General features: G+C 49.6%; 1 protein-coding gene across 1 annotated transcript in view; it reads right to left on the minus strand.

Moving 5' to 3' along the window:
* TSSK4 (testis-specific serine kinase 4) overlaps window positions 1-6,992 on the minus strand; it is a 16,408-nt gene extending 9,416 nt beyond the window's left edge. Inside the window, exons 1-3 of the mRNA XM_015406362.1 lie at window positions 6,786-6,992; window positions 4,655-4,869; window positions 309-672 (exon numbers count right to left, since the gene is read on the minus strand). Coding sequence (XP_015261848.1) covers window positions 309-672; window positions 4,655-4,869; window positions 6,786-6,992 — 786 coding nt within the window. The remainder of the gene's footprint in view (window positions 1-308; window positions 673-4,654; window positions 4,870-6,785) is intronic.
* Between the last annotated feature and the right edge of the window lie 3,738 nt (window positions 6,993-10,730).

A 10,730-nucleotide genomic window follows, 5' to 3' on the forward strand; every position in this document is an offset into this window, starting at 1 on the left:
TCCTGCTGGGCGTGGCCAACTTTGGAGCCAGCCGGAACTCCGTTCCTGTGCGTTCCTGCCCCAAAATAGCCCTGGACAGAACTATGGCTTGCCCAAGGTCATCCAGCCAGGTGCCAGTGGAGGAGTGGGGAATCAAACCCGGTTCTCCCAGATTAGAGTCCACGCACTTAACCACGACACCAAACTGGCCGTGGAGTCCACCCTTCAAAGCAAGCAGCTATTTTCTCCAGGGATCAGTTGTCATCCCGGGAGAACTCCGGGCCCCACCTGGAGACCCGGCCTCCTTTCCGGCTGCCGGCCATCCTCACCTTGACGTCGTCGGAGACCTGGAGATGGCTGGGGAAGTTCACCTCTTTCTGGGTCTCCCGCAGGAGCTTCTTGAGGTTGGTGTCGTCGAAGGGCAGGTGGGCGACCATCAGGGTGTAGAGGATGACGCCCATGCTCCAGATGTCCGAGAGGAAGGGGTTGTAGGGCAGGCCCAGCAGGATCTCCGGGCAGGCGTAGGCGAAGCTGCCGCAGTAGGTCTGGCTCAGGTGGGAGAAGCAGCTCATCATCCGGTAGGAGGGGGTGGGCGGCGGCTGCGTCTGGGGGGAGACCATCTTGGAGAAGCCGAAGTCGGAGATCTTGATGTTCTCGCGCTTGTCGAGGAGGAGGTTCTCGAGTTTGAGGTCCCTGGAGTGGGCCAAGGAGAGAAAAGGAAGAGCTGGCCTGGAGGCACGTGGGGGCGTGGGTCTAGGGGAAGGGGCACTGCTAGGGTTGCCAATCTGCAGGTCAGGCCTGGAGATCTCCTGGAATGACAGCTGACTTCCAGAGAAGAGAGCCCGGTCCCCCCGGGGGAAACAGCTGCTTTGGAGGGTGGACTATGGCGTTATCTCCAACTGAGGTCCCCCCCCCAAACCTCCCCCCCCCAGGGTTTGGCCACCCTAGTAACACCCCTCTCGCCTTCTAATTGGGATATAAGCACTCTGGCATCTCCATCCCTACATGTATCCAGGCCCGTAACTACGATGGGGCTTTGGGGGGCTCGGCCCCCTTTCTTAAAAGCACAGCCCCACAAGGATTTCTCCTGTAAATGCTTTTTTCTAATCATTTAAGCGGCGCCTACAGATCAGAGGTATGACTGCAAGTGGGGGTCAGGGAATTCCCAGCCTGACTCATGCATCATACATCTCATAATATGTCTAGGCCCCGAGATCTGTCACTATTTAGCGCCTGTGGGTTGGATCCAGTAAGCTTTTTGGAAGGAAGGAAGGAGAGATCCCCTTGGACTGCCGCAAAACGTCTCTGCTGGGGATCAAGGGGGCTGCATGGAAAAAAAGTCACATGGGACAGCAGCTGTCATAAGGAGGGGAATTGGGAGAGGCTGAGAGAAAAAGCTGGCTGGAATCAGCTGAATATTTTGCTGCTGTTGAGCACCTGTTGATGCTTCCAGACATTCCTGGCATGTATTTGTCATTCCTCGGACAATTCTGGTTTCCTTTATAATTCATCAATTTTTAACTTTAGGATTGTAATCATGCGTCTTTCCTCTCAAGACTTTTAGGTGATGTAGCCTGTTTTGCTCCCTGAGGAATATTGAAGTTTGACTATTTTTGTAAGAGAATTAAGGACGGCACCCTAGTGAATACATGAAGCTGCCTTATATTGCATCAGATGATTGGTCCATCTAGCCATGTATGGTCTGTTGTGATTGACAAGTGGCCCCCCAGCAGGGAAGGGTCCTTCCTGATGTTCACCACATTAATGGCAGAATCTGCATTTGTCTTTCCCACCGGTGTCCCAGTCTTTTGACTCCGTCTTCAAAAAAGCTGTCTACATTTGGTGTCGTTTTCACACCTCAACAGTGGTAGCATACTTTTGCACGCCCACATATGTTTATCGCCCTTTTGGGGCAGCTCCACTGTCATTGCACCTTTGCACTTCTTTAAAAGAATCTTTTCCAAACAACATTCAAACAAGCATAGAGAAAGATGGCATCACAGCAGCACGCAACTGATTCAAAAATGCAAATGCAGATTCGACCAATATCTTTTCACTGGAGAAGGTGGGACAGACCTCGAGACCTTTTGCACATGTACCAAGCGCTCTTCCAATGAGCTGTGGTCCCTCCCAGAAGCCACGAGATTTGGCGGGGAAATTTGGACAGTTACACTAGTATATAACAGCTAGAGGTATGCAGCAATCGATTGGAAAATGGGTATTATTTGGACAGAAGTTGGAAAGTTGTTAGCAACATTATTGAGCCCACTGTAGATAGGTCTTTTCTGTCACCCTTCATGCCACGGAGTAATAACGCAGCTACCATCTGATAAGGAGTCAGGTGACACAGGAGTTCATGAGGGTTTCAGCTTGTCCTAAAAGCTTCTGACTCTGGTCTGGTTTCCTTAGTTGAAGGGACTCTCATCTCACAATGAGGAAGAGTATTTCGGAACAGTATTTCGGAGTTAGCCCTCTCTCCTTCTGTGACAGTGTCAACTTAAAACTTGGAATAACAAGATCCAAAATCCTGTTTGGAAAAAGGGGTAGAAATAAATATCCCAAACGTTTTTGGAGAAGTATTTCATCTTCCAGAATATGTTCCTGTCTGGATCTGTCCCTTGCAAGTGCTTAGATCTTTGGATACCATCAACAGGCAGAAGCAGAGCTGAGAGTGGAGTCTGAGTAAGAGTCAGCTCTCTCTCTCCTCTCCCTCTCCTCCACCCATATAAGCTCCAGGTATTTCCCAGCTCTGAGCGGCTTTGGGTCCCGACTGGGAGGAAAGTGAGTTATAAATGAAGAAGAAGAAGAAGAAGAAGAGATTGGATTTATACCCTGCCCTTCATTACCCAAAGGTGTCTCAGAGCGGCTTACAAACTCCCTTCCCTCTTCCTCCCCACAACAGATACCCAGTGAGGTAGGCAGGGCTTAGAGAGCTCTGACAGAAACTGCTCTTTTTCAAGAACAGCTCTTGTCAGAACTATGGCTTGCCCAAGGTCATCCAGCCAGGTGCAAGTGGAGGAGTGGGGAATCCCGGTTCTCCCAGATTAGAGTCCGCGCACTTAACCACTACACCAAACTGGCTCTCTACTGGACTCTTAACTCACTTTAGGTGCTAATATCTTATGGCAGCTATTCAGCCGTATTGTCTTCATTTCCCATTGTATCGGCTTATCCCATTTCATCCTATGAGAGTCAGCTTGGTGTAGTGGTTAAGAGTGGGGAACTCTAATCTGGAGAACCGAGTTTGATTCCCCGCTCCTCCACATGAAGCCGGCTGGGTGACCTTGGGCCAGTCACAGTTCTTTCAGAGCTTTCTCAGCCCCTAAAAACAAGTCTAGCTTGCCACTAGCACAATACGAAGAGCTAGAACTTATGCCTGCCAGATAGTCTTAGGATCTTCTGCCTATTTTACACACAATGCCATATGATAATAATTAATTATTATTTCATCCTGTACCAGATTTCTTTGTTTGGACTGTCTGTCAAAGGGTTGCCAGCCTCCAGGTGGGTCTAGCAACAAATAAATATACACTGCAAAAACCTTATAACCAACTATTGTGTTCCATTTATAATCATCATTTAGTAAAGTGCATAGTGTATCATTATTTCATGCTAGTCAGGTGTAAATATTCATTACATTCAATAAGCAATAACATTCAGTACATACAGATTGATAACCACCGGACCATTTTGCATCAGTGTTTTAAAAGTCAAGCCCCAACGGGAGTTTCCAGAACTTAAAAGCCCGCTTCTCCTTGCATGAAGTCTTCCGAAAAGGGGGACAGCTTTCTTAATGGTTGTATGGATGTTTTTTTGCCGGTCCTACAAAGGACACATTATGCAGCTAACTTTCATGGACGGAGTACTCCTGCCATTCTCAAAGCTCAAAGCACTGATGCAAAATGGTCTGGTAGTTATCAATCTGTATGTACTGGGGCCCTAACTGGTAACAACTTTGGCCTCTCTCCCTCTCCTTTGTTTTCCCCTCCCCTTGTGTTCCGGGTTTGATTCCCCACGCCTCCACTCGCACCTGCTGGATGACCTTGGGCAAGCCATAGTTCTGGCACAGCTGTCCTTGAAAGAGCACTTTTTGTCAGAGCTCTCTCAGCACCGGCCTACCTCACAGGGTGTCTGTTGTGAAGAGGGGAAGGGAAAGGCGTTTGTAAGCCGCTCTGAGACTCTGAGTGAAGGGCGGGGTATAAATCCAATCTCTTCTTCATCATCTGGAATTTTATAGAACTGTTGTATCTAGATTGTATTTTACTGCATTTATTGTATTTATTGTAATAGTCTGCTGTTTTAGAGGGTTTTTAAATTGTATGCTATGGTTTGATGTTACTCGCTCTGAGCTGGCTTTGGGAAGAGAGGGCTACAAATAAATTGTATATATAAACTGGTTGCGATGGCTTTACACTCCCGTGCATCTGATGGAGTGAGCGATGACTTCCAGAAGCTTATGCTGGACTAACTTTATGGCATTACACCCCATTCAGGTCCCTTCCCTCCCCAAACCTCGCCCTCCCTACTCTCCAGCTCCAAAACCTCCATCTTTCGGCTACTCTCCTGAAGAGTGCAGGAGGTTGGACTAGATGACCTCTAAGGTCCCTTCCAACTCTAATCCTATGATTCTATGAATTTCCTGACCCCAGAGCTGGCAACCTGACCTGTTACTTACCGGTGCACAATGCCCTTGCTGTGTAGGTAGGCAATTCCCAGGGCCAGCTGCGAGAACCACTTGCCCGCCAGGGCCTCGGAACACGCGCCCGATTTCTGGATCCACTCCAAAACGTCGCCGCAGGGGGCCAGTTCCATGATGATGTAGTGCCGGGACGTGGTCTCGATCGCCTGGTAAAAACTGATCAGGTACTTGTGCCGCAGGCTTTTCATCACCTGGGGGAAGCAAGGAATTTGGGGGTCTCAGAAGCTGGTCATTCTGTCGGTTAGACGACCATGTCTCCTCCCACTGACGCCACCCCCCATTTCACTCCCTGCTGACACCTCTCCTGGCACCTGCCAAGTGGTTTTTAAAAAGTAGGTGGGGCCAGCTTCTGATTGGCTGAGCAGGTTTTTAAAAGTTGCTTCAGCAGCTGCGGCCACCACAGCACAAGGCTCTTCACCGAGTGACTGAAGGAAGAGCTGGGTATCTGCAAGGGCCTATAAGACTAAGCTCTTCCACCAGGCCTTCAACTAAGGAGCCACCACCATTACCAACAACAACTGAAATTCACAGAGCCCTGGGCCCCTGGCTTACTATCGACAGCCTGTGCCTGCCGATTATATCTGGGAAAGATCGTCGAGCTGAACATCTAGATCAGGGGTGTCAAACATGTGGCCCAGGGGCCGGATCAGGCCTCCCGGAGTGGAACTGGCTGTCTTCTGCTTTTTCTTCCAGTTCTGCTGCTGCTGTTCCTGCTGGGTCATCGTAGGTTTGCAGCTTACAGATACACACCTGAACAGCATACTCACGTTTGCAGCAGCACAGACATTTTGATGCAATATTTCAGAGCAAGAGGTGTCAGTTGTCAGACACTGTTAAATAAACAAAATATTGCAAGAGTGCTGACGTTTTAAGCATGATTTTAAGTAAAAAAACCCCACCCCTTTGTGTTTGTGTCCTTTATAAAGTTTATATCTCTGCTACTTGGCATTACATTTTATGACACACACGGCCTGGCCCAGCAAGGTCTCATTTCTGTCCTATCCGGCCCTCATAACAAACGAGTTCGACACCCCTGATTTAGATAATCTATTGAATGCACTCATATGGTACCGCCATTGTTATGAGACTCAACCAACATTGCTAGCACTTTACGATATTGTACTGTTTTATAATGAACTGTTTTTAGATGTTTTCTTGGTAATTTTATTGTTATTTATGTGTTTACTTCTCATGTAAGCCGCCCGTTCTGCCGTGACGGGGAGGGCGGGGTATAAATTGGATAAATAAATAAATAAAATATGCTCTAAAATGATGTGTTCATTTTAAAACAGAGATCCTGCCTGAAACGTTGAAGAGCTACAATTAGAATTATGCGTAGCCCCACTCCCTGATATTGTGTGGTTGGCCCCGCCTCCTGCATCAGCCATTTTGTGGTTGCTCCCATCACCCCGTGACAGAATTCCAAAGGTGCAAATAGGTTGGGGACCTCTGATTTAAGCCGCCAATCAAAACATGTTCATTTTGTCAGGCTTTGGGCACAGTTATCCATATGCTGGCCGCCTACAGGTTAGACTACTGCAAATGCACTTTACATGGGGCTGCCTCTGAAAATGACTCCGAAACCTCAACTGGTCCATAAAACAGCAGCAAAACTTGGTGCCTGGCGTGAAGTGTGGAGTAGAAGAAGAACAGATTGGATTTATACCCCACCCTTCACTACCCGAAGGAGTCTCAAGAGCGGGTTACAATAATCCCTTTCTCTCCCCACAACAGACACCCTGTGAGGTAGGTGGGGCTGAGAGAGTTCTCTCGAGAACTGCCCTTGAGAGAACAGCTCTGAGAGAACTTGTGGCTGACCCAAGGTCATACCAGCAGCTGCATCAAGCCCGGTTCTCCTAGATTAGAGTCCGCACTCTTAACCACTACACCAAACTGGCTCTCCCCAGGCTCAAAAGAACTTCACAGGCTGCCAGTTTATTTCCAGTCAACGATTTGGAGAGATTTGCCAGTGCCTTCCTTTGCGGTGTCTTCCTTGGTGGTCTCTTTCCAAGCACTTTCCATGCTTAGCTCCTGAGCTCTCAGCAGAGTGGGTTACAGCATGCCCCCTTCCCTCCCCAGCCATCCGCCCACCACAACGCTAAATGACCTGTATTTCCCTCGGCAGGAATTTGCTGAGGTAGTCCTCCGACGCTTTCTTCTTGGAGATGATCTTGATAGCCACCATGGTCTTCTGCTTGGCGAAGTAGGCCTCGTAGACCGTGCCGTAGGACCCGTGCCCGATCACCTTGCCGATCTGGTAGCCGTACTGATCCATCACTGAGATGTACGGCGTGGACGTTGTGTGCTCCACCATGATTCAAGCTGAGTCCGAGTATCTCAAACCCTCTTTAATTTGTGGACACCTTGGCCGTCACCTTTTGGAGCTCTCGGTGGGGCGGGCGTGCAGCCAGTGACTAGTGGGAAGGCAGTGGGAACGCCAGCCCCAGTCGAGGAAAGAAAAGCTCATCAGCTTCGTCCACCGTGCATCCCTGTTCACACCGGGGGTGCATTTGATCCATCTGCCTAGTCTTTCTTCCTGTTCATTGAAAGCATGGAGATCCAGTGAGGAGCCACCTCCCTTGTGCCCAGGATGGAGAGTCCAGATATCCTTCCCCAGGGATATCTCTGGGAAGGAAGAAGAGGCTATGGCAGTATCCCCACCACCAATCTGTTCTACTTGAGGACCCGAGTCCCCATCACCAACGCCCCGGGATTCTGATGATATCATAGTAGCGTCCCAACGTTCTGTTCAAGCCAATTGGCCTGTAAAGTTCCGGTTACCTGGGGGATAATTCCTGTCGATAATAACAGAGGCCTACTGTTCAAGCAAGGAAGTGGGTAGCTATCACTGGAAAGACGGCCAGTATTCTAGGTGGCTGGGTTGACGTCCAGGTCTTGATCTTCTCGAGGGGCTCCTGTTTCAATTCATCGTTCTCAAAATCCAGGAGGAACAAGAGGTACGTGTGTAAACTGGATTAAGGGGAAACTTTAGACACAAGTCTTGATAAACAAATAGGGGAGCCAGTTTGACGTAGTGGTTAGAAGCGTGGACTAGTCTGGGAGAACCGGGTTTGATTCCCCACTCCTCCACATGCACCTGCTGGAGTGACCTTGGGTCAGTCACAAGTTCTTTCAGAGCTGTTCTCTCACGAGCAGCTCTCTCAGAGCTCTCTCAGCCCCATCTACCTCACAGGGTGTCTGCGGTAGGGAGGGGAAGGGAAAGCAGTTTGTAAACCGCTCTGAGACTCCTTCAGGTAGTGAAGTTTTGTTGTTGTTGTTGTTGTTCAGTCGCACAATCGAGTCCGACTCTTCGCGACCCCATGGACCAGATCACGCCAGGCCCTCCTGTTTTCCGCTGTCCTCCGAAGTTGGCTCAATTTCATGTTCGTTGCATCTATGACACTGTCTAACCATCTCATCCTTTGCCGTCCCCGTCTTCTTTGACCTTCAGTCTTTCCCAGCATCAGGGCCTTCTTCTCCAGTGAGTGCTCCCTTCTCATTGGGTGGCCAAAGTATTTGGGCTTCAGCTTCATTATCTGGCCTTCCAGGGAACAGTCAGGGTTGATTTCTTTTAGGATTGACTGATTTGTTCTTCTTGCAGTCCAAGGGACTCTCGAGAGTCTTCTCCAGCACCATAGTTCAAAAGAATCTATTCTTCGGCGCTCGGCCTTCCTTATAGTCCAACTCTCGCAGCCGTACCAGATATAAATCCAATCTCTTCTCCTCTTCTTCTTATATACCGAGCCAGATCCTTGGTCCATTATGTTCAGCACTGTTGACTTTAGGGGTCCCCAACATAGCACCCATTAATATCTCTCCCGGTGCCTGCCAAGTGATTTTGGAAGGTGGGTGGGGTCAGGTAGGTCTTTTGCCCAGCACGGCTTCTGATTGCCCGTTGGAAATTTGATTGGCTGTGCCGATTATTTTAAGAGGTCGCTTTGGCAGCAGCTGCCATCACAACACCAGAATCTTTGCTGTGTGACTGAAGGTAAGCCGTGGCAACCGTTTTTGTGACTGGTGCTGCCTAGGGTTGCCAGCTCTGGGTTGGGAACTACCTGGAGAGTTTGGGGGCGGAGCTTGGGGAGCGGGAAGGGGCTTCAGTGGAGGTCAGTTGTAATCCCAGGAGATATCCAGCCGCCACCTGGTGGTCGGCAACCCTTGTTCTGCCTACTAGGGCAGGCATTTTGTGGCTGCACCCACCATACTGTGTGAGAATTCTCAGGATGTCCACAGGCTGAAACAGGTTGGGGACCCCTGGTCTACTCCGTGAGGCGGCGGTTCTTCAGGGTCTTGGGCAGAGATGTTAAAAGAACATAAAAGAGGCCAGTGTTGGATCAGGCCAATGGCCTGTCCAGTCCAACACTCTGTGTCACACAGTGGCCAAAAAAGACCAGGTGCCCTCAGGAGGTCCAGCAGTGGGGCCAGGACACTAGAGACCCTCCCACTGTTGACCCCACCCCCAAGCACCAAGATATACAGAGCTTCACTTGCCCCAGACTGAGAGCCCCTATCTATACCTTGTAGCTAATAGCCCCTGATGGACCTCTGCTCCATATGCTTATCTAATTCCCTCTTGAAGCCGTCCATGCTTGTGGCCGCCACCACCTCTGGGGCAGTGAATTCCATGTATTAATCACTCTTTGGGTGAAATAAACTGACTTTCTTAACTGGACATGCCAAGAGATGAATCCCTAACTTGCAGTGTACAAAGCAGGTGCTCCACCACTCAAAGTCAGTGTAGTGTATCCAGCCCTGACAAGGCCGGGCATGTCCGGACTTGCCCAGGGACAAAACCTCAAGCTTCGTATCTAAAGACAATGGGCCAGAAGGGTCCTAGCCGGCCCTATCAGATGGCTAGGTCCCAAACCGTGAGGCCAATAGGTCTCTTGGTTACTGTAAAAAGCCTATCGGGGAGTGGGGGTGTGTTTTGGTGGTGGGTTTCTGAAGGAATATAAACCGGCCTGCGAGCCAGCCAAGGTGTCTTGTTCCTGACTAATAAAGGTATGCTTAGCTGAAATCACTCACCGTATGCATACTTTTCACTCAGCCTTTCCCCACAACTTATTTTCGAGTCAGACGATCCGTTTGTTCGTTGAGCTCAGTATTGTCTCTGTTGCCTGGTAAGCGTTCTCTGAGGTCTTTCCCCACAACTGCTACCTGAGGCTCTTTTGGCGGAGATGCTGTGGATGGGACCTGGGGACTTCGAACATTGATGGGGCTTTCCCTGATCTTTACACCTGGCTGGTGACCCATTAAGATGAACACAGTCATGTATGCCTGGGTTGAAATCTACACATGGTGGTGACGATCAGATGGGGGATCACAATTATTGGAGACCTGATCAGTACAGTTCTGCAGGGCCTGTAAGACGGAGCTCTTCCGCCAGGCTTTCGAGTAGGAGCCGTCGCCGCCTCTGTACCATCACCGTGTTGTCATCTTTGTTGGTGGAATTTTCTACAAGGTGTGCCGGCCCTGGGATGGAAGAACTGACAAAGTGACGTACTAACCAGAAGAGACATCAGCGTTCCCTGGAGCGTATCATCGGAATCCCCATCTTGGAATTGTTATAGTTTACTGTTGAGTAAGGAGTAAGGAGTTTACTGTTGTAAGGAGCTGCGGTGGCTCAAATGGTTAAGACGCTGAACTGCAGGCTGTGGAAGGTCGGAAGTTCAGCAGTTCAAGACCCGAGTGTGCTGCATGACGGAGTGAGCTCCCGTCTCTGGCCCCAGCTCCTGCCAACCTAGCAGTTCGAAAGCAAGAAATTGCAAGTAGATCAATAGGTACCACTTCGGTGGGAAGGTAACAGCGTTCCGTGCGCCTTGGTGTTTAGTCATGCTGGCCACATGACCACGGAAACGTCTTCGGACAGCGCTGGCTCTTCGGCTTTGAGATGAGCACCGCAACCCTAGAGTTGGACGTGACTGGCTTTCGAGCAAGGGAACCTTTACCTTTACTGTTGAGCACCGATTTTAATTGTAATGGTTATTTATTGGTTTTAAATTGTTTTATGTATGGCATCTGCCTCTTATGTTAGCCACCCTGAACCCATGTG

The sequence above is a fragment of the Gekko japonicus genome, unplaced genomic scaffold, assembly GCF_001447785.1.
Source record: "Gekko japonicus isolate JY-2015 unplaced genomic scaffold, Gekko_japonicus_V1.1 scaffold2686, whole genome shotgun sequence".
NCBI lineage: Eukaryota > Metazoa > Chordata > Lepidosauria > Squamata > Gekkonidae > Gekko > Gekko japonicus.